Source organism: Oncorhynchus nerka, linkage group LG23 (assembly GCF_034236695.1).
Source record: "Oncorhynchus nerka isolate Pitt River linkage group LG23, Oner_Uvic_2.0, whole genome shotgun sequence".
NCBI lineage: Eukaryota > Metazoa > Chordata > Actinopteri > Salmoniformes > Salmonidae > Oncorhynchus > Oncorhynchus nerka.
In genome coordinates, this window is record NC_088418.1 from 57,988,275 (window position 1) to 58,013,122 (window position 24,848).

At 40.7% G+C, this 24,848-nt stretch overlaps 1 protein-coding gene across 2 annotated transcripts; it reads right to left on the reverse strand.

Moving 5' to 3' along the window:
* Positions 1–10,304: 10,304 nt before the first annotated feature.
* Positions 10,305–16,472, reverse strand: LOC115106279 (protein mono-ADP-ribosyltransferase PARP12-like). Of its 2 annotated transcripts, XM_029628847.2 has the most exons (9): positions 16,380–16,472; positions 16,119–16,245; positions 15,875–16,040; positions 15,681–15,777; positions 15,512–15,605; positions 13,618–13,690; positions 13,271–13,401; positions 12,536–12,681; positions 10,305–11,376 (listed from the first exon to the last, which is right to left on the reverse strand). In XM_029628847.2, exons 2-9 carry the CDS (start codon positions 16,235–16,237, stop codon positions 11,135–11,137), a joined length of 1,068 nt encoding a protein of 355 aa, XP_029484707.2. In that variant the 5' UTR covers positions 16,238–16,245; positions 16,380–16,472; the 3' UTR covers positions 10,305–11,134. The 2 variants fall into 2 exon arrangements, with proteins under 2 accessions (XP_029484707.2, XP_029484708.2); XM_029628848.2 differs by lacking the exon at positions 16,380–16,472 and having other exon boundaries at positions 16,119–16,357.
* Positions 16,473–24,848: the final 8,376 nt, after the last annotated feature.

The window sequence follows — 24,848 nt, forward strand, 5'->3', positions numbered from 1 at the left end:
GGCTGCCAGCCTTTTCTCCCCTGAGTAGGAAGCACAGCAGGCCCTGCCCATGCCAGGACAATTACAAGGCACGCTTTCTTCACAAATTAAGGGTCAGCCTGGGCCTGCCTGAGGAAGGAGAGGGCCCCAGAGTGCCACCAGCCATGGACTGGGACAATCGGCAATCTTCCCTGACGACAACATGCTGAGTTGAATTATTTTAGTTAGTATGTGTGCTTTCAATTTTGGTTAAATATGTCCTGCGGTGGCAGAAATGCAGTTTTTTCGTTTTTGGTGTCTAGTATAGGCTTGGCTGCCTGAGGCGGTTCTCAATCAGAGTCAGGTGATTCTTGTTGTCTCTGATGGGGAACCGTATTTAGGTAGCCGGGGTTTCACTGTGTATTTCGTGGGTGATTGTTCCTGTCTCTGTGTAGTTTCACCAGATAGGCTGTAATTAGGTTTCACGTTCCGTTTGTTGTTTTGTATTTGTATCAGTTATTTCATGTACCGCGATTCATTCATTAAAGACATGAGTAACCACCACGCTGCATTTCGGTCCGACTCTCTTTCTACAAACGAAGAACGCCGTTACACTTTTACGGTCTGTCACGCCCTGATCTGTTTCGCCTGTGTTTGAATCTGTGTTTGAAATTCACTGCTCAACCGAGAGATCTTACAGATGTGGGCTACAGAGATGAGGTAGTCATTCAAAAATCATGTTCAATACAGAGTGAGTCCATGCAACTTATTATGTGACTTGTTAAGCATATTTTTTACTCCTGAACTTATTTAGGCATGCCATAACAAAGGGGTTGAATAATTGTTGACACAAGATATTTCAGCTTTTCATTTCTAATTAATTTGCACACATTTTGAAAAAACACAATTCTGGTATGAAAAACATATCAGGTATTGTGTGTTAAGGCCAGTATCAAAATCTGAATTTAATCCATTTGTAAATCAAGCTGTAACGAAACAAAATGTGAAAAAAGTCAAGGGGTTTGAATACTTTCTGAAGGCACTGTATGTTTTAATATTCAAATTCAGAGTTGAAATGCAGATGTTAAATATTAGTCATTGCCTGTAAATGACGTTTACAAACTTTCAAGATAAAAACATCAGTTTCATATTGTGGTAAGTTTCTAGTACAGAGGCTCGTGAGACAGTACATTTCCAACAAAAGTGCTTTTATTTCCTATGAAGTTACAACCTAAATGATCTCTTCAAGATCAAACCTGCAAACACAGCGATCTGCTCTCTCAGGTCTCTCCTCCGTAGGGAAAAATAGCAGGCAATAACTGTTGTGGCAGATTGAGTAGCTAGCCACACTGTTAACTAGCCTATGGAGGTCAGCTGTATTCATTTTCAAGCCAGTGTGCGCGTTCCAGGCTGACTACATGGATTGTGGTGCTAGTGAGGGCATGGAAATGAGAGTAACTGTCCAGGGAAAATCAAATTCAGTTAACTCATACCCAAATAATGTTGTTGACTTGTTCTATACTTGTATTTGTGGCCGAAGCATAAATGAGAGAAAAACACTTTAAATAAACCCACCTGAAACGTGTATCTCAAATAGACCGTTTAAAAAAAATGCTTGCTATTTCTTCTTAGAACACAATGCCATTTTTTGGCTCATTGGCTGAGCTGGCCAATCCGTGATCACATGAATATTTTTAATGACTGGTATCTTCCCACACTTATGTTGTTGGGGTACGGAATTGTTTTAAAATTGAGAATTTTAGGACCCCTTTAAGTATAAAAAAAATGTCATCTTAAATTTGGCCTTCACTACTATAGCCCAGAAAAAGCATTGAATAACACATTCATAAATGGGGGGGGGGAGACAGTCCAAAAACAAATCATAAGAAATAAGGTTGAAGTGTCTGTCCTAAATCTAGGAGATATTTAAATAAAACTCAGGAAATACATATATTCCTTTACACATTTAATCCCTGTTTTTGGCTAAAAGCTACCTTCATACTTCCATTATTATTTATAAACCGGTTACCTTCAGATGAGTCCTGTGACACGTGTGGGGGTCGCAGAGTCTCCCCTTTCCATATAGTGGTCATACTAGTTTTTAGGTCAAACCGTTTGGACACTACAGACATTTTAATTTTCATGAGAAGACCGATTTTCTGGATGTCTCATGGTCTAACAAACCCTGCTCTAGCTCTGCCACCTTTCACCGCAGATGCTGAAGTGCGACACCCTGTAGGTGGATTGAGACTGACGGATTAAACTGACGGATTTTGATGGGGATTTTTTTCTTATGTTACTTAGATTGAATCGACTCTTGTTAATATACTTAATGACCATTTTTTGGACGGAAAACTATTTCACTCATATTGTAATTAATTATAGGTCATATTTAATAGAAATCTGGAAACACTGCACAGTTGCTTTAAGTGGCTACCTCTCAAGGCTCCACACATATTCAACTTAATTGATGGATTATTTAAAACCATTAAAACAATGGAGGCGAAAACAATCCCAGAGGGCTTATTTCCATTTTTGTCCTAGAGTGGGGAATGCAAACAATGTAAATTTTTTGTAAATAAGTGTGTATATGCTATTGACAAAATAAAAGGTGTTTCTGTGCATTTAGCCTCCACTACATCCCTGCAGGTGCACCTTAAGGGTGTTCTGTTACAGTGTAAATAAAACATTTCAAGAGAAGCAGCTCTACTGCTGTGAGTGACATCGAAAAAAGATATGCCTCTGTCTATGCAATACACATGGCACCAATAATGATTCACCAATACTACCCAAAAGCCTACAAGAAACAGGAAAAGAGAGAGAACAAGTGCTATAATGTACAATATTACTTTGTGGACAATTACAATTTGAGTGAAGTCACGGTTGTAATGTTGCAATCAATGAACAGGTTAACAGTAGGGTTTGTTTGGACTAAAGGAGCTTGCAGACGGAGAGCGGCAGGCGGCCCCATCGACCAGAGGCCCATCGATTTTCAATTATGCTAAGTGGCAGGGGGAGAAACGTTCTAGGCTATCCAGGGGGTGCAGCGGAATTTCATGTGAAAACCACTGAGGTTTGCCTTTGTTGACCAATCACAGTAGATTACGAAGCCTGCATGGTGATAGCCTAGTGATATAGTCAAGTCTCTCAGCCTTGAGTCCAAGTACAAGTCTGAGTATTTTATAGTCGAGTCCCAAGTCGAGTCACAGTCCCTTGGTACTGCACCTTCAGTCCGAACAAACCCTACTGTTAACCTGCAAAAGGCTGTGGTCCAACATTTTTTACCTATATTACGAGAACTAGCATGTGGAGTCTTGCACATTAGACAGGATAGCTTGCAAAAAAAATGTATATAACAAAAATGACACCCTTGCTTTCTTGCACTAAAACTCACACTTGCCTTTTCTTACTTGCGCTGACTTTGCTGGTTGTTGCTTTATTTGGAAAAAGTTTATCTTACTATGATTATGTTATGTGGTTGTCTCACCTAGCTACCTTAAGATGAATGCTCAGTTAGTGAGTAAGTCGCTCTGGATAAGAGCATCTACTAAATTACTAAAATGCAATTGTAAAAAGTAATTCGGTAGCTATTGTACCTGCTAGCATGTTGAATTAGCAAGGAAGAGAGCCTTTCTCACAACAACCTCACCATTGTTAGAGTGTAAGTCCGATTCATCACTGGTCGAGTCTGAGACAAGTCCAAGTCCTGGACTTGAATACTACAACGTAATGAAACAACAGATCAGCCATCTTGCCCCTCAGTTAGTTGGCTAACATGACCAGTTTACAGAGTCATGTCTGACAATCAAAAATCATTGTTTTCTAATCTATTTTTGGGTAAATCATTTCTGTTGAATGTAAATGCTTTTTATACATACTTGTGTTGTTATAGCGATTCCTTTTTTGCATGTGAATATTACAGTAAATGTTTACGTGCTCATGGTCACCGGCAGCAGTCACCCTCCATGTAAAGGCACCAGCCTGTAATAAGAGCTACGATTTGTGTAAACTCTTCAGAATTGTGTACTGTGCGTGTCACTAAGTAGGCAGATACCCCATGTCATCAGTGCACAATCCATAGGTATGACTGTATAGTGCATATATACACTGAGTATACAAAATGGTACGATTAAATCAAATTCTATTTGTCACATGCGCCGAATACAACCGGTGTAGACCTTACAGTGTAATGCTTACTTACAAGCCCTAACCAACACCTGCTCTTTCCATGACATAGACTGACCAGGTAAACCCAGGTGAAAGCTATGATCCCTTATTGATGTCACTTGTTAAATCGTCATGCACCCCAGAAATCGGAGGTGGCTGGGGGGTGAAGATGGAGAATTTAGCATTTTTCAGACACCTGAAACAGCTTTTTCCTGCAATCTAGAGACATAATCATTATGCTTAATTCCATGTCAAAAATATGTTTATTTTTCTGCATATGTCTTGAGCTGTCTGTATCCTCCTGACTGGTGGTTATTTTTTTAAGGAAAGGCTTCTCTGCATTTCTGCTAAAATCTTGGTAAAATATTTAAAGGAATTTGAGTCTTATTCAGTACATTTAGTAATTGCTTGCTTTTGTAGAGTCATGCCAGCTAAGATAGCTACTCTAACTTGATTGATAGCCTGAAATGGCTTCTTGGTGGCTAGTTGAGGTTGCGAGTTCCCAATCTTGGATAGCTTAAGCCAACTTCATAAAATTGTTAGGTGGCTAGTATTACAGAGAAACAACAAAAACTGGAAAAAAAATAAGAAAAACACAGTCAGGTCCATAAGTATTTGGACAGTGACCAAATGTACATACTTTTGGCTCTGTACGCCACCAAAATGGATTGGAAAATAAATCATCAAGATGTGCTTTAAGTGTAGGCTTTCATCTATAATTTAATGGTTTTGTCAAAATTATTGTATGAACCGTGTAGGAATTACAACCATTTTTATACATAGCCCCCCAATTTTAGAGGCTCAAAAGTAATTGGACAAACTAACATAATCATAAATTAAATGGTTTGCAAATTGCTTGTTTGCAAATTCTTCGCAGTCAATGATTGCCTGAAGTCTGGAACCCATAGACATCACCAGATGCTGGGTTTCTTCCCTAGGGATGCTCTGCAAGGCCTTTACTGAAACGGTCTTCTGTTCCTGCTTTTTTTGGGCGTTTTTCCTTCAGCAAGTGAAATGCATGCTCAATTGGATTCAGGTCTGATGATTGACTTGGCCATTGCAGAACATTCCACTTCTTTGCCTTAAAAATGTATTGGGTTGCTTTCGCAGTATGCGTCAGGACATTGTCCATCTGCACTGTGAAGCTCCGTCCAATGAGTTTTGAAGCATTTCGCTGAATCTGAGCAGATAATATAGCCCTAGACACTTCAGAATTCATTCTGCTGCTTGTCAGCAGTCACATCATCAATAAATACAGGGGAACCAGTTCCATTGGCAGCCAGACATGCCCACGGCATACTACTACCACCACCATGCTTCACAGATGAGGTGGTAAGCTTTGGATCATGAGCAGTTCCTTCCCTTCTCCATACTCTTCTCTTGATTGATATTTGACTCATCAGTTCCAGAACTGTACAGGTTTTTTAAGATGTTTTTTGGCAAACTCTAATCTGGGCTTCCTGTTTTTGAGGCTTATCAATGTTTTACATCTTGTGGTAAACCGTCTGTCTTTACTCTGGTGAAGTCTTCTCTTGATTGTTGACTTTGAGACAGATACACTGACCTCCTGGAAGGCGTTCATTATCTGGCCAACTGTTGTGAAGGGGGTTTTCTTCACCAGGGAAAAAAATATTCTGTCATCCCCACCACAGTTGATTTCCGGGGTCTTCTGGGCGTTTTGGTGTTCTTTCTTTTTAAGAATGTACCAAATAGTTGATTTGGCCACACCTATACACCTATTGTTTTTGCTATCTCTCTGATGGGTTTGATTAGATTTTTCAGCCTAATGATGCCTTGCTTCGCTGGCAGTGACAGCTCTTTGGACTTCATATTGAGCAATAGATTCCAAATGCAAATGCCACACTTGAAATCAATTTGTAAATGAACTGATGAGGGAATAACACACACCTGGCCATGGAACAGCTGTGCAGCCAAATGTCCAATTACTTTTGGTCCCTTAAAAAGTGGGGGAGACAACATATAAAAAGTGCAGTAATTCCTACAACGTTCACCAGATTTGGATGTAACAACATATTCATTATTTTATTTAATCTCCAACATGCTGTGGTAGACATCTAAAATAATAATAACTTGGTCGATGTCCAAAAATTAATGAACCTGCCGGTATATATATAAACTCAGCAAAAAAAAAAGAAATGCCCCTTTTCAGGATCCTGTCTTTCAAAGATAATTCGTAAAAATCCAAATAACTTCACAGATCTTCATTGTAAAGGGTTTAAACACTGTTTCCCATGCTTGTTCAATGAACCATAAACAATTAATGAACACACACATGAACATGCACGTCGTTAAAACACTAATAGCTTACAGACGATAGGCAAATAAGGTCACAGTTATAAAAACTTAGGACACTAAAGAGTCCTTTCTACTGACTCTGAAAAACACAAAGAAAGATGCCCAGGGTGCCTGCTCAACTGTGTAAATGTGCCTTAGGTATGCTGTAAGGAGGCATGAGGACTGCAGATGTGGCCAAGGCAATAAATTGCAATGTCCGTACTGTGAGATGCCTAAGACAGCGCTACAGGGAGACAGGACGGACAGCTGATCATCCTCGCAGTGGCAGACCACATGTAACAACACCTGCACAGGATTGGTACATCAGAACATCACACCTGCGGGACAGGTACAGGATGGCAACAACAACTGCCCGAGTTACACCAGGAACGCACAATCTCGCCATCAGTGCTCAGACAGTCCGCAATAGGCTGAGAGAGGCTGGACTGAGGGCTTGTAGGCCTGTTGTAAGGCAGGTCCTCACCAGACATCACCGGCAACAATGTCGCCTATGGGCACAAACCCAGCGTCACTGGACCAGACAGGACTGGCAGAAAGTGTTCTTCACTGACGAGTCACGGTTTTGTTTCACCTGGGTTGATGGTCGGATTCGCCTTTATCGTCAAAGGAATGAGCGTTACACCGAGGCCCGTACTCTAAAACGGGGCCGATTTTGAGGTGGAGGGTCCGTCATGGTCTGGGGCAGTGTGTCACAGAATCATTGGACTGAGCATATTGTCATTGCAGGCAATCTCAACACTGTGCGTTACAGGAAAGACCTCCTCCTCCCTCATGTGTTACCCTTCCTGTAGGCTCATCCTGACATGACCCACCTGCATGACAATGCCACCAGCCATACTGCTCGTTCTGTGCGTGATTTCGTGCAAGACAGAAATATCCGTGTTCTGCCATGGCCAGCGAAGAACACGGATCTCAATCCCGTTGAGCACGTCTGGGACCTGTTGGATTGGAGGGTGAGGGCTAGGGCCATTCCCCCCAGAAATGTCCGGGAACTTGCAGGTGCCTTGGTGGAAGAGTGGGGTAACATCTCACAGCAAGAACTGGCAAGTCTGGTGCAGTCCATGAGGAGGAGATGCTCTGCAGTACTTAATGCAGCTGGTGGCCTCACCAGATACTGACTGTTACTTTTGATTTTGACACCTCCCCCCTTGTTCAGAGACACATTATTACATTTCTGTTAGTCACATGTCTGTGGAACTTGTTCAGTTTATGTCTCAGTTGTTGAATCTTGTTATGTTCATACAAATATTTACACGTTAAGTTTGCTGAAAATAAACGCAGTCGACAGTGAGAGGACGGTTCTTTTTTTGCTGAGTTTATATACAGTACCAGTCAAAGGTTTGGACTCACCTACTCATTCAAGGGCTTTTCTTTATTTTGACTATTTTCGACTATTTTCGACATTGTAGAATAATAGTGAAGACATCAAAACTATGAAATAACAAATATGGAATCATGTAGTAACCAAAAAATTGTTATAAACCTCTTGGGGCTAGGGGCAGAATTTTCACTTTTGGATAAATAGCGTGCCCAATTTCAACTTCCTGCTACTCATGCCAAGAATATAAGATATGCATATTATTCATATATTTGGATAGAAAACACTCTGAAGTTGCGTTTTTTGTAAGCTGTTTTTTCTGGATCAAACGCACTTTATAAATGGACATTTTGGATATATATGGACGGAATTAATCGAACAAAAGGACCAATTGTGATGTTTATGGGACATATTGGAGTGCCAACAAAAGAAGCTCGTCAAAGGTAATACATGTTTTATATTTTATTTCAACGTTTTGTGTAGCGCCTGCAGGGTTGAAATATGCTACCCTCTTTGTTTACTGTTGGTGCTATCAGCAGATGATAGATTCTTATGCTTTCGCCGAAAAGCATTTTTAAAATCTGACATGTTGGCTGGATTCACAACGAGTGTAGCTTTTATTGAGCATCTTACATGTGTGATTTAATGAAAGTTTGAATTTTATAGTATTTTATTTGAATCTGGCGCTCTGCATTTTCCCTGGCAATTGGCCAGTTGAGACATTTGCGTCCCGCCTATTCCAAAGAGGTTTTAAACAAATCAAAGTAGCCACCCTTTGCCTTGATAACAGATTTGCACACTCTTGGTGTTCTCTCAACCAGCTTCATGAGGTAGTCACCTTGAATGCATTTCAATTAACAGGTGTGCCTTCTTAAAAATAATTTGTGGAATTTCTTTCCTTCTTAATGCGTTTGAGCCAATCAGTTGTGTTGTGACATGGTAGGAGTGGTATACAGAAGATAGCCCTATTTGGTAAAAGACCAAGTCCATATTATGACAAGAACAGCTCAAATAAGCAAAGAGAAACGACAGTCCATCATTTAAGACATGAAGGTCAGTCAATGAGGAAGATTTCAAGAACTTTGAAAGTTTATTCAAATGCAGTCGCAAAAACCATCAAGATGCACTATTGTAAAGTGGCTGCTCCACTGGATGTCATAAGGTGAATGCACCAATTTGTAAGTCGCTCTGGATAAGAGCGTCTGCTAAATGACTTAAATGTAAATGATGAAACTGGCTCTCATGAGGACCGCCACAGGAAAGGAAGACCCAGCGTTACCTCTACTGCAGAGGATAAGTTCATTAGAGTTACCAGCCTCAGAAATTGCAGCCCAAACAAATGCTTCCCAGAGTTCCAGCAACATCAACTGTTCAGAGGTGACTGTGTGAATCAGGCCTTAGTGGTTGAATTGCTGCAAAGAAACCACTACTAAAGGATACCAATAATAAGAAGAGACTTGCTTAGGCCAAAGGACACGAGCAATGGACATTAGACCTGTGGAAATTTGTCCTTAGGTCTGTAGTCCAAATGGGAGTTTTTGGTGAACGGATGATCTCGGATGATGTATTTCCCACCGTAAAGCATGTAGAGGAGTTGTTATGGTGTGGGGGTGCTTTGCTGGTGACACTGTCGGTGATTTATTTAGAATTCACAGCATTCTGCAGCAATTCGCCATCCCATCTGGTTTGGGCTTAGTGGGACTATCATTTGTTTTTCAATAGGACAATGACCCAACACACCTCCAGGCTGTGTAAGGGATATTTTATCAAGAAGGAGAGTGATGGAGTGCTGCATCAGATGACCTGGCCTCCATAATCCCCGACCTCAACCAACTTGAGATGGTTTGGGATGAGTCGGATCGCAGAGTGAAGAAAAGCAGCCAACAAGTGCTCAGCATATGTGGGAACTCCTTGAAGAACGTTGGAAAAGCATTCCAGGTGAAGCTGGTTGAGAGAATGCCAAGAGTGTGCAAAGCTGTCATCAAGGTGAGGGATGATTACTTTGAAGAATCTAAAATCTAAAATATATTTTGATTTGTTTAACACTTTTTTGGTTCCTACATGATTCCATATGTGTTATTTCCTATTTTTGTTGTCTTCACCATTATTCTACAATGTAGAAAATAGTAAAAAATGTTGTTACGTTACAGCTTTATTCTAAATGGATGAAATAGTTTCCACCCCTCATCAATCTACACACAATACCCCATAATGACAAAGCAAAAACACATTTTTAAACATTTTTGAAAAAATGATTACAAATAAAAAACAGAAATATAACATTTACATAAGTATTCAGACCCTTTACTCAGTATTTTGTGGAAGCACCTTGGGCAGTGATTACAGCCTTGAGTCTTCTTGGGTATTACTGTTTTTATTTTTTATTTAAATCTACTTTTTCTTTGTCATTATGGGGTATTGTGTGTATATTGATGAGGGGTGGAAACATATTTAATCCATTTTAGAATAAGGCTGTAACGTAACAAAATGTGGAAAAGGGGAAGGGGTCTGAATACTTTTCCAATGCACTATATATATATATATATATATATATACCATTCAAATGTTTGGGGTCACTTAGAAATGTCCTTGTTTTTGAAAGAAAAGCACATTTTCTGTCCATTTAAAATAACAACAAATTTATCAGAAATACAGTGTAGACATTGTTAATGTTGTAAATGACTGTTGTAGCTGGAAACAGCTGATTTTTAATAGAATATCTACATAGGCGTACAGAGGCCCATTATCAGCAACCATCACTCCTGTGTTCCAATGGCACGTTGTGATAGCTAATCCAAGTTTATCATTTTAAAAGGCTAATTGATCATTAGAAAACCCTTTTGCAATTATGTTAGCACAGCTGAAACTGTTGTTTTGAATAATGAAGCAAAAACACTGGCCTTCTTTAGACTAGTTGAGTATCTGGAGCATCAGCATTCGTAGTGTATATTGAACATATCTGAGGAGACACGTGCCCATGGAAATGATGTCTCTGGGTCAAGCCGCCATGCAGGTGAGCATTTTTTGTTCTGTAGGCAGCTCTGCAGAGTGTTCACCAGCTGACACATACACAGTCATAAAATCTGATTTAAAATGTATTAACCCTAACCTTAACCACATTGGTAACCATTATACCTAACCCTAACCTTAAAATATGACCAAAAAGCTACTTTTTGTTTTCATTAATTATAATATAGCCAATTTTAACTTTGCAGCTGGCCCATCTAGTGGAAATTGCTCGGTTCTGCCTCAAGGACAAGACTCATCCTTATAAAGCCTGTGCTCCCCCTGCCATTGTAGTTTTGGCAATTAAGCAGGATTTGGCTTGGCAGTTGGGTTTGGTTAAACCAAGGGATTTGGGTTGGGAGCATGGTTTTAAAACTTTATAAGGTATTCAGGGTAAATCTGAGACTTTTTAAAAACTACGAACACATGCGGCTCTTGGATGTTGTCCACACAGCTGTCATAGGCGATGGATCCTCCTGTTTCTTTAAGAGGTGGTGTCCGACAGCTGGAGTTTCCCACAGTGTAGTCTCCAACCAGCACACGACAAACAAACATGGACCTCACTCCGGACTGGCTGGTATAGTAACTAGCATCCCTGGCAAAGTAATTTCCTGAAATAAATGAATAATGTTTAGCTTAGATTTTCTTTTACAAAAAATGTACTTTATAAAACCAGTTTTGTTGCTTGGAATATATGACTGCGTATTTGGAGAATGTATTGTTTAATTATACTATTGCTGCATTCACATGCCGGTCGGAAGCGGGAAACTTCCCAATAAGGAAGTTGTAAATCTGACATGATTGTGTTTAATGCAGGTAGTCAGAATTTGTCAAAATTGTTCTACTTAGTAGTATGATATGTTATGTTTGGTGTGGTTACATAAAACAGAGGTCACTTAAGGCAAAAATCAAGGGTGGTTGGTCCGGGTGGATGGGTAAGCTTATAATGCGAATGTCTAGCAACCCAAAGGTTGTATGTTTGAATCTCATCATGGACAACTTTAGCAATTTAGCTAATTAGCAACTTTGCACTACTTACTACTTTTCAGCTTCTTTGCAACTACTTAGCATATTAGCTAACCTTAGCCCTAACCCCTATCCTAGCTGAAGTTAGCCATAGCAAATTATAATTTGTGACATATTGTACATATTGCATGCAAATTCCTATTATATTCTACGAATTGCAATTCGTAACATATCATACGAATTGAAATTCGTAACATATCATACTATATGGAGTGTCTTGATTTTATGTACAGCACAATATGAAATGCTTACTTGTGCTACTTTGACCTCTGAATGAATTTTGTGAATGTGGTGTAAGTGCTTCTTAAGTCAGAACAATTCTTCAACCAATAAGATTTTAGCTAGCTAGATAGAATTAGCTAGCTAGATAGCATTATATAGCTTGCTTAACATTGACTATATGGTCAACTAGCTACATTATCAACATTAATAAGTTGTAATTGTCAAACTGATTTTGTGTCATCTTTTGGTTGAAAAGATAAAAGGTCAGCGATGAAACCTCACAACTCGGAAACTTTCTCCCACATTTCCACTTTAAGAGTTGGGGTAATTAAGAGTTGTGGGGTCATTCAAGTGAAACATACAAGTTGGAAACGTATATTTACCAAAATTCAGATAGCACGTGAACGGACCAGATTTAGCGATTTATCCATAATAATCTATATTCACAGACAGACAATCAAATTGTGTCAATATAACAGTTATTGATTTGGGTATTGCATATACACAATACTGGCATCATACCTTTTCCATAGGGAATGTCATTGTTTCTGCATACTCTCCAGTCAAAGTTGTCTTTGCAAATTCTGTCAACATGTTCAGAGACAGTTCCATGGAAAAGCTGTTTCTCCATGATGCTTGTCCCTGAGGATTTCATCTGATCTCTTTGCCTAAAAAGGAATATGTTGGAATTGATTTATTACAGTAGGCAATCATATACATTTTAGTAAGACTAACAAAGGTGCCATTCAAATGTTCAAATGCAGAATCACTGTATCTACTGTACAGTATTTGAATACTGATATATAGAAAATCACTTTGTTCATAAAAGGGAACGTTCACCCAAATGACAGTTTACCCTGTAGTTTTTCGCACTTTATGTCCAAATCATCCTAAAGTATCTCAAATTGATTGTGCAGCTCAAATAAGATACTTATAGATGTTGGCATGAAGCTCAAAAAATCTCAAATTGGTACCATTGACTTGAATGGAATGCTGTCTTACCTTATCCATGGACTTCATTCAGGGTAAGGAAACCACAATGTAATTTGGGTGAACTATCCTTTCAACTGTATGATTTAATTTTGCATAGAGATCAGCTTCCATCAGTTTTAGTAAATATGATCCATATCTTACATTATTTGGTAAATGTTGATTGACTACAAATTTTTATTTGTATTCAATCTGAACCAGCTACAGAAAGAAGAAAAAACGAAATAGAGTTGTATTTTGAGTGAACTATCTCTTTAAGAAACATACAGCTCATAGAAGTTCCATTGGTAAAGGTTTTGTACTCTCTCAATGGTGAGTATGTGAAACCCCACAGCGGTTTTCTCAAAACAGGCCTTAATGTCTTTGTGTTCAGCTGTTGAGCTTGGCAACAAAACCATCTGTGAAGACATAGAAAACCCCCTCATAAACTCATTCATAATGATACATGCTTCTAGACAACACAGAATGGTTTTGCATGCTACACCATCTTTCCTGAAGGATACGATTGCGGGATTCAAACAAGTTTATCTGATCATTTAATGTAACATCACATCCACAGTGAACATTGTCACAATGCATGTATGTTTTATGCTTTTTGGGTGTTTTTCCATTACCTCAAAGCCGTTCCCAGGCAATCGAGACTGGTCCCAGTAAGATGGCACAATCGAAGTGTTGGTATTAGACATGCTTAAGGAAGAAGTGAGGGTATACAAATTGTCATCAATGATCATATTGTCCTCATCATGCCACAAAGGTAGCTAGTACCTACAGTGCCTTGCGAAAGTATTCGGCCCCCTTGAACTTTGCGACCTTCTGCCACATTTCAGGCTTCAAACATAAAGATATAAAACTGTATTTTTTTGTGAAGAATCAACAACAAGTGGGACACAATCATGAAGTGGAACGACATTTATTGGATATTTCAAACTTTTTAACAAATCAAAAACTGAAAAATTGGGCGTGCAAAATTATTCAGCCCCTTTACTTTCAGTGCAGCAAACTCTCTCAGAAGTTCAGTGAGGATCTCTGAATGATCCAATGTTGACCTAAATGACTAATGATGGTAAATACAATCCACCTGTGTGTAATAAAGTCTCCATATAAATGCACCTGCACTGTGATAGTCTCAGAGGTCCGTTAAAAGCGCAGAGAGCATCATGAAGAACAAGGAACACACCAGGCAGGTCCGAGATACTGTTGTGAAGAAGTTTAAAGCCGGATTTGGATACAAAAAGATTTCCCAAGCTTTAAACATCCCAAGGAGCACTGTGCAAGCGATAATATTGAAATGGAAGGAGTATCAGACCACTGCAAATCTACCAAGACCTGGCCGTCCCTCTAAACTTTCAGCTCATACAAGGAGAAGACTGATCAGAGATGCAGTCAAGAGGCCCATGATCACTCTGGATGAACTGCAGAGATCTACAGCTGAGGTGGGAGACTCTGTCCATAGGACAACAATCAGTCGTATATTGCACAAATCTGGCCTTTATGGAAGAGTGACAAGAAGAAAGCCATTTCTTAAAGATATCCGTTTAAAGTTTGCCACAAGCCACCTGGGAGACACACCAAACATGTGGAAGAAGGTGCTCTGGTCAGATGAAACCAAAATTGAACTTTTTGGCAACAATGCAAAACGTTATGTTTGGCGTAAAAGCAACACAGCTCATCACCCTGAACACACCATCCCCACTGTCAAACATGGTGGTGGCAGCATCATGGTTTGGGCCTGCTTTTCTTCAACAGGGACAGGGAAAATGGTTCAAATTGATGGGAAGATGGATGGAGCCAAATACAGGACCATTCTGGAAGAAAACCTGATGGAGTCTGCAAAAGACCTGAGACTGGGACGGAGATTTGTCTTCCAACAAGACAATGATCCAAAACATAAAGCAAAATCTACAATGGAATGGTTCAAAAATAAACATATCCAGGTGTTAGAATGGCCAAGTCAAAGTCCAGACCTGAATCCAATCGAGAATCTGTAGAAAGAACTGAAAACTGCTGTTCACAAATGCTCTCCATCCAACCTCACTGAGCTCGAGCTGTTTTGCAAGGAGGAATGGGAAAAAATTCTCTCGATGTGCAAAACTGATAGAGACATACCCCAAGCGACATACAGCTGTAATCTCAGCAAAAGGTGGCGCTACAAAGTATTAACTTAAGGGGGCTGAATAATTTTGCACGCCCAATTTTTCAGTTTTTGATTTGTTAAAGTTTGAAATATCCAATAAATGTCGTTCCACTTCATGATTGTGTCCCACTTGTTGTTGATTCTTCACAAAAAAATACAGTTTTATATCTTTATGTTTGAAGCCTGAAATGTGGCAAAAGGTCGCAAAGTTCAAGGGGGCTGAATACTTTCGCAAGGCACTGTATCTGGAGACTCACTCAATATCACCCTTAGTGAACCAAAATCTAATTACATAATCTTGCCCAGATTATTTCAATGTAGTATTTTTTTTGTTTAGAAAATCAATAATTCAGTTTGCTGTATTTCACTCTTACCAAATTACTCTCTGAACATCTCTGGGAGATTTGAAGATCGGACGTCTTCTTACCAGTCTTAGGGTGTGTGAGCTCTTGTTACTCTGGATCATGTCTAAAAAAGAATATCTTTCTCAGTTCAGAAAGTAAAGCAGGTAGATACTAAAGCAGGTAGATAATATCAGCCTACCTTCCAAATTGACTTCATAGGTGTGTCGTCCAGCAGTGAACTCAAACACTGAGCCAAGAGAGGGATCACTGTACACCCTCTCTAGGTCCTCCATAGTCTTAGCACACACACACACACACACACACACACTTTAGGGATACTTTCTTCTTTTCTTTGTGCCATATTAGAGGGGGAAATTAGGTATCACTACATACTGATGACCAAAATACGTTCCAGCATTCATCCTCTTCTTCCCAGTACCAAGCCCACTCGGTAGCAAGGGCAGCTTCTGGTTGGTCCAGGGAGGAAACCGTAGCAAGTCGCCGAACTTTGCTGTGACCGCGGATCATGAGGATAAAGTTCACCGGTGGTATTCCGTGGCTAGGGCATAAAAAACACTTTCAAGGCTTTTACTTCATTTTTACACATTTAGTAATTGTCTCAGTTTAAAATAGATACCTCTCTGTCTTTGCTGGGTCACAGTAGTCTCTCTCAATGCCCTCATTCTCTGGGATACATGACCAACCAAGTCCATTTTCCACCTCCCATTGATATGGCATAGTAGAATGGATACCCATACATACATCTTAAATATAAATCAATATCAGTGCAATAAACCCATACTGATTAAGTCAGGGAAATTAGAACATACATTTTTGTCAAAAGAAAATAATTTCTATCACAAATGGTGCATTTCCACTGATAATACTTATACTGTACCTCCTTCAAAGCAACGTCCAAAAAGGAAGCCATGACAAATTTCTTTTTTTTCTGTGAAAAATGTAAGATTTCACATTTCAATATCAGATTAGGTTTGAAGACCATATGAAGTTAAAGTGAAGAAATACAGTAACATAAACAAAGCATTACATTCTAGAATCTCAATAATTATGTAAGTAGACCTTCAGAAAGTATTCATACCCCCATTACATTTCTTTTATATTCTGAAAAACTCCCCAGTCTAATGATTACAAGCATACCCATAACATGCTGCAGCCACCATTATGCTTGAAAATATGGAGAGGGGTGTTGTATTGGATTTGCCCCAAACATAACACTATTCAGGACAAAAAATGTATTGCTTTGCTACATTTTTGCTAGTATTACTTTAGTGCCTTTATGCAACCAGGATGCATGTTTTGGAATGTTTTTATTCTGTACAAGCTTCCTTCTTTTCACTCTATCAATTAGGTTAGCATTGTGGGTTATCTACAATGGTGCTGATCCATCCTCAGTTTTCTCCCATCATAGCCATTAAACTGGGGCAGCAGGGTAGCCTAGTGGTTAGAGTGTTGGACTAGTAACCGAAAGGTTGCAACTTCAAATCCCCTAGCTGACAAGGTACAAATCTGTCATTCTGCCCCTGAACAGGCAGTTAACCCACTGTTCCTAGGCAGTCATTGAAAATAAGAATTTGTTCTTAACTGACTTGCCTAGTTAAATAAAGGTAAAATGAAACAAATAAAAAAACTCTAACTGTTTTAAAGTCACCATTGGCCTCATGGTGAAATACCTGAGTGGTTTCCTGCGTCTTTGTAGTGACTGGGTGTAATGTTTTTTTACCCATCTACCAATAGGTTCCCTTCTTTGCGTGGCATTGGAAAACCTCCCTCTTTGTGGTTGAATCTGTGTTTGAAATTCACTGCTCGACTGAGGGACCTTACAGATAATTGTAGGTGTGGGTAACTGATTAGTAAACCCTTTACTAGGTTTAAATTCAACCTTGTAATGCGAACTGGACTCTCGTTTTAATATGGTAAAACTATTCATTTAAAAATATGTTTTTCATAACAAACACTGAATATTAATAGTTAAATCATAGTTAAAAATATGGTTCTACGCTGTGGCTATTTTCTGGTGTTTTGAAGTGGAAAACTGAGCATGTCGAGCATAATACATCAACCCTGTTACCCATAGATAGAATAGAAATATTTTTAACAAGTTCAAATATTGTTGTTAAGCTTGCATTCAATTTCTCCTCACTGTTACATAGAACAAGCTTCCATTCCCCCGGTCACAAAGTGAATTTTGGCTGATTTAAGATTAAATTGTCAACCTTGTTGACTTGCCTAGTTAAATAGAGGTTACATTTAAAAATGTAAATAAAATAAAACTTGTTATGGTCAATCCTGTCACTTTTATTGTCACCTTTATAGTAATTTTTCTTAATTGAACCTCTTCAGATGGGGCAACTTTATGACAGAATAAATGGTTATATTTGACAAGATTACACTACCCAAAATGCACTCTAATCTAGGAATGAACCAAATATGTATATTTAGCATTACTAATAATGTAATGAATGATTTTGTAATTTGTGTAAATGCATTAGCTAGAGGGAAAATTAAACAATATTTTTAAAACAATATTTTGATAATTTCCCAAATTGGGTTAATTTGCAGCACCTTTCATGATTTTATGAAATTGGTAGGTCTGTAGCAAAGTCTCGGCATATCCCATGGCATCATTGGTATTCCCAGTGATCTCAATCTCTCTTTTGTCCACATCCTCACGAATATGAATATGGAAAGCCATACTGTGTGCAAAGAGACAATAAGAAGAAAAAGAACAATAACAACAACAACAACAGGTCATTTACTCACCTGTTTCTTTGCCATCACATTTTTTTTTTGCATGTGCTACAAAAGTCTATACGGGTCCGCTAATACAGGGCTAGTAATGTGTGTATGTGTAGAACCCTCTGTAAAACCCAAAAAGGGTTATACCTGGAACCAAAAGGGTTCTACCTGGAACCAAAAATTGTTACCTTATGGGGACAGCCAAATAACCGTTTTAGGTTTTAGATATCACCCTTTTTGTGTACAAGATAAAGTAAGTTATAAAGTAAGCCTCAAAACAAGAAGTGAGAATGCTTACCTTGTAGTAGCTAGTAAGACACAGCCTCAATTGTGCGCCGAGATTATGACACTTAGAATATGTTGTTTATATCGTACAAGGAAATAGCAAAGGGTTTACCGTAAATGACCATAATAAGCCAAAGCATAATTAACTATCAATAAAGGAGCAATGTCCCTGGTGTGTTCACCATGCACTTTGCCCTTTGATGGAAGGAAATAAGGAAATAAGGAAATACCTGACTCATCCCTCTAACTCCTGACATCCCTCTGAAAATTTCTGACAATTTCTTCAAATGTAGGTGCCACATATATACAGTATTGGTTAAGGTAGTCACAGGGACCTGGGTTTGAGTCCAGGTCAGTACCCTCTGAATTAGTTACAATGTGTACCAGAAGTGGGATGGCGCTGCTGGGAGGACATGGAAATGGTTTCCCATCAGTACATGCACAATAGACTTAAGAGTAAAGCGCAGGCACTCACTGTCCAAAGGAAGACAGTGTAGGCAGCGACAGTTAAAGACAACCTTTTTGAACTTTTCCTATTGAGAAATCGTTTAATTTTAAACTTGGTTAATGTTTAATTCCTAACAGTCTAAAGAATATCAACGTTTTAAATCTAGCCTATTCATTTGCTTTTCTGTATCAGAATACTTAATTCTATGCACACCATGTCATGATCATACCTCACCCAAGAAATCAAAGAAAAAACAACACTAGAGGAGTGCACACAAATCAAATCAAATTTTATTTGTCACATGCTTCGTAAACAACAGGTGTGACCTAACAGAGTACGGCAGCACGGCAGAGGCAGATGACTGTCGCCAGCACACCACATTCACTTGGACGAACCTTGGATAGAACTTTTTGGTGAAAACCCAACTCATTGTGTTTGGAGGACAAAGAATGCTGAGTTGCATCCAAACACCATACCTACTGTGAAGCATGGGGGTGGAAACATCATGCTTTGGGGCTGTTTTTCTGCAAAGGGAGCAGGGCGACTGATCCATGTAAAGGAAAGAATGAATGGGGCCATGTATCGTGAGATTTTGAGTGAAAACCTCCTTCCATCAGCAAGGGCATTGAAGATGAAACGTGGCTGGGTCTTTCAACATGATAATGATCCCAAACACACCGCCCGGGCAACGAAGGAGTGGCTTCGTAAGAAGCATTTCAAGGTCCTGGAGTGGCCTAGCCAGTCTCCAGATCTCAACCCCATAGAACATCTTTGGAGAGAGTTGAAAGTCCATATTGCCCAGCGACAGCCCTGAAACCTGAAGGATCTGGAGAAGGTCTGTATGGAGGAGTGGGCCAAAATCCCTGCTGCAGTGTGTGCAAACCTGGTCAAGAACTACAGGAAATGTATGATCTCTGTAATTGCAAACAAAATTTTCTGTACCAAATATTAAGTTCTGCTTTTCTGATGTATCAAATACTTATGTCATGCAATAAAATGCAAATTAATTACTTAAAAATCATTCAATGTGATTTTCTGGATTTTTGTTTTAGATTCCGTCTCTCACAGTTGAAGTGTACCTATGATAATGAGAATTACAGACCTCTACATGCTTTGTAAGTAGGAAAACCTGCAAAATCGGTATCAAATACTTGTTCTCCCCACTGTATATCGTCTCTTTCTCTATGGCTCACAGATCCTTCCTCTCTGTCTTTCTGGTTGGTCTTGACCCCTTATCTGTGGGTCGGGCCCACCTGAGCGTTCCCATTGCTTCTGGGAATTGTAGTTTTGGCTGTCGGCCATGTTGTGATCTGTAGTTCTGATCGGGGTGGCCATTTTAGTGAGAGGGCAGAGCCAGTTTATTAGTTCTGCTCTCACATATCTGCCGTTTATCACTTGACCCCCTTCTTAGCCACCCCCCTAATTACGACCCCCTAGGTCGGGCTACCGCAGCAAAATATGCTTGCATGAGGGATAACCCATCCACATTTCCCATTTCCTTCCCTGCTCTGTTTTAAGTCAAAGTGAAAAAACCACCGCATCACCCGAGTGTTCTTCTCTTTAGCCCTATGCATCCAGGTGAGTGGGGCATGGTCACTGATGAGGGTGAAGTGGCGCCCCAGCAGGTAGTATTTCAGGCTTTCTAGAGCCCACTTTATTTCCAGCACCTCTTTCTCAATGACTGAGTAGTTCCAGCTTCCTGCTTAAAAACAGGATGGGGTGTTCCACCCCTTCTAGCTCTTGGTATAGCACAGCTCCGAAGCCGACCTCTGAGGCATCCGTCTGAACCACAAACTCTCTCTCAAAGTCTGGTACCACCAGCACTGGATTACAGCAGAGAGCCTCCTGTAATGTTTTAAATGCTTTGAAGGCCCTTTCATCCCATTTTCCCATGTTTGGCCCTCTGGCTCTAATCATGTTGGTGAGTGGGGCGGACACTGTGGCATAACTTGGGATGAACTTCCGGTAGTAACCGGTCAACAATAGGAAGGCTCGAATCTGCTTCTTATTTACTGGTTTCGGCCATCCTCTAATTGTCTCCACCTCCTTACGTTGGGGTTTGATTAACCCTCTTCCAACGGTGTATCCCAGATACTCTGTTTCCTCTAACCCCACGTAACACTTTGCAGGGTTCGCTGTGAGCCCTGCCTTCCTTAGGGCGTCTATCACTGCCTGTACCCGGGGTAAGTGGAATTCCCAATCTCGGCTGTAGATCCCTACGTCATCTAAATAGGCTGCGGCGTACACTTGGTGCGGTTTTAGGACCTTGTCCATTAGTCGTTGAAAGGTGGCTGGGGCCCCATGTAAGCCTGACGGTGTATTGAAACAAACCGTCAGGGGTTGCAAAGGCTGTCTTTTGTCTTTGGCTCTCACCTTTATTTAACCAGGTAAGCTAGTTGAGAACAAGTTCTCATTTACAACTGTGACCTGGCCAAGATAAAGCCAAGCAGTGCAACACAAACAACAACACAGAGTTACACATGGCATTAACAAGCGTACAGTCAATAACACAATATAATTTAAAAAGAAAGTCTATATACAGTGTGTGCAAATGGCGGGAGGAGGTAAGGCAATAAATAGGCCATAGTAGCGAAGTAATTACAATTTAGCAAATTAACACTGGAGTGAGATGTGCAGATGATGATGTGCAAGTAGAAATACTGTTGTGCAAAAGAAAAAAAAAGTAAAGAAAAACAATATGGGGATGAGGTAGGTAGATTGGATGGGCTATTTACAGATGGGCTATGTACAGCTGCGGCGATGGGTTAGTTGCTCAGATAGCTGATGTTAAAAGTTAGTGAGGGGAATATAAATCTCCAGCTTCAGCGATTTTTGCAATTCGTTCCAGTCATTGGCAGCAGAGAACGGGAAGGAAAGGCGGACAAATTTGTTGGCTTTGGGGATGACCAGTGAGATATACCTGCTTGAGCGAGTGCTACGAGTGGGTGTTGTTATCATGACCAGTGAGCTGAGATAAGGTGGAGCTTTACCTAGCAACGACTTATAGATGACCTGGAGCCAGTGGGTCTGGTGACGAATATGTAGCTAGGGCCAGCTGACTAGAGCACACAGGTCACAGTGTTGGTTGGTATATGGGGCTTTGGTGACAAAACAGATGGCACTGTGATAACTGGATGCAGTTTGCTGAGTAGAGTGTTGTAGGCTATTTTGTAAATTACATTGCCGAAGTCGAGGATCTGTAGGATAGTCAGTTTTACTAGGGTATGTCTTGCGGCGTGAGTGTAGGAGGATTTGTTGTGAAATAGAAAGCCGATTCTAGATTTAATTTTGGATTGGAGATGTCTAATATGTCTGGAAGGAGAGTTTACTCTCTAGCCAGATACATAGGTATTTGTAGTTGTCCACATATTCTAAGTCAGAACTGTCCAGAGTAGTGATGCTAGTCGGGCGGGCCGGTGCGGGCAACAAACGGTTGAAAAGCATGCATTTAGATTTACTAGCGTTTAAGAGCAGTTGGAGGCCACGGAAGGAGTGTTGTATGGCATTGAAGCTCGTCTGGAGGTTTGTTAACACAGAGCTAGACTTTGCTTTCCTGACTGACTGCATGTATTGGTTCCTGACTTCCCTAAAAAGTTGCATATCGCGGGGACTATTCAATGCTATTGCAGTATGCCACATGATGTTTTTGTGCTGGTCGAGGGCAGTCAGGTCTGGAGTGAACCAAGGGCTATATCTGTTCTTAGTTCTACAGTTTTTGAAAGGGGCATGCTTATTTAAGATGGTGAGGAAATTACTTTTAAAGAATAACCAGGCATCCTCGACTGATGGGAGGAGGCCAATATCCTTCCAGGATACCAAGGCCAGGTCGATTAGAAAGGCCTGCTCGCAGAAACATTTTAGGGAGCGTTTGACAGTGATGAGGGGTGGTCGTTTGACCGCAGACCCATAGCGGATGCAGGCATTGAGGCAGTGATCGCTGAGATCCTGATTGAAAACAGCACAGGTGTATTTGGAGGGCAAGTTGGTCAGGATAATATCTATGTTGGTGTCCATGTTTACAGATTTAGGGTTGTACCTGGTGGGTTCCTTGATAATTTGTGTGAGATTGAGGGCATCAAGCTTAGATTGTAGAACTGCCGGGGTTAAGCATATCCCAGTTTAGGTCACCTAACAGAACGAACTCTGAAGATAGATGGGGGGCAATCAATTCACATATGGTGTCCAGGGCACAGCTGGGAGCTGAGGGAGACCTTCTCTTTTCTTGGCTTTGGTTGAAGGCTACATGCTACTTCCTGCTTGGTCAGGGTTGTTGGCTTCTCAAAAATGCCGTTCTTTTGGCCTAAATTCGCAAAGTATCTACCCAGTATTACATCATATGGCATCTTTGGGACCACGCCGACCTCATAATCTAGCAGCCCGTTCTCGGTTTGTATGCTCACTAAGGCTGTGGAGTACGAGCGAGTATCTCCATGAATGCACGTAACACTGATATCCTGACTTGTATCCAGTTTATGAGTCGGCACTAGGTTTGCAACGACCAGGGTTAGAATACTGCCGGACTCCAACAGTGCTTCAACCCCTTTCCCTTCAACCTTCATCACACACATGTTTGTTGTGCCTGCTCAGCTGTTCCTGCCGTACATTACTGTTCAACCAGGCCCACAAGATGGTCGGCGGAAAGTACCTCATTCTGGCCAACCCATCGTCAAACTTCTTGGGGTAGACCTCGCTGAAACTGGTCGAGTACGATGGTCTCAAAGATCTCGGCGGATGAACGGGTCTCCAGTCGCAACCATTTTCGTGCCAGGTGAATCAAGTCGAACATCTGTGTTCGGGGGTTGTCCAGTTCGCTAGGACCACTGGTGGAAGCAGTATCGGTCACTCCCAGTCTAGTCAAAATCTCTCCCTTTAGTTTATCGTAATCCTGTGCATCTTTCAACTCCAGGTCGAATTACGCTTTTTGAGCATCCCCTGCAATGTATGGTGCCAGAAGCCCTGCCCATTCTTCTTTTGGCCAATCCTCTCACTCTGCCGTCCTTTCGAATGTGGTGAGATATGCTTCCACATCATCCTGCTTTGTCATTTTTTGAAGAAAATGATTGGCCCGCCTCTGGGTATTTGCAGCTGGTAACTGAGCCCAAATTTGGTCCGCTAACCCCTTTAGGCCTTCTCTTAACTCCCAGGTGTTTCTCTCTTGCTCTTCTCTGAGCAGCTGATTGCTGAGGTGCTGGACCTGTAACGTGTCCTGATACATTCGCATTGCATCCTGATGAAATAGTTGTTGAACTCTAGTTGCCTCATACTCCATACTCATTTCCCCGAGTAAACTGTCCTAACCAAACAAAAGCCACAAAAAGAACCTGACTCCCCTTTCGAGTGCTAATTGAACATTTGTTTTCTTCTACCTAACCAGCAGTATGGTCAGTCCATATTCCCGCATTCTCCACCACGTGTAACAAACCTCTTCAAGATTAGGAGAGTTTGTTACAAATTAAGCGGGAAACCGTCACCAAAATCACCCCAGAATGAGAGTTATTCGAACAGGACAATACCTGTGTGTTTGTTTCTCTGTCCTGGTCCACCCAGGCCGCAGGCGAGGTCAAGGATAGCAGGGTTCGGTACACGAATCGGGTTCTCAGTAGGTCCAGGTCCAAACACCAACAGGTAAGTCCAAACAGTCCAGCTCATACATGGTAAATCCAGCCGATATATATTGTCTCTTTCTCTATGGCTCACAGATCCTTCCAGCTCTTCCACTCTCTCTTCCTGGTTTGTCTTGACCCCTTATCTGTGGCTTGGCCCCACCTTCTAAGCGTTCCCCTTGCTCCTGGGTATTGTCGTTTTGGCTGTCGGCCATTTTGCGATATGTAGTTCTGATCGGGGTGGACATTTTAGTGAGAGTGCAGAGCCCGTTTA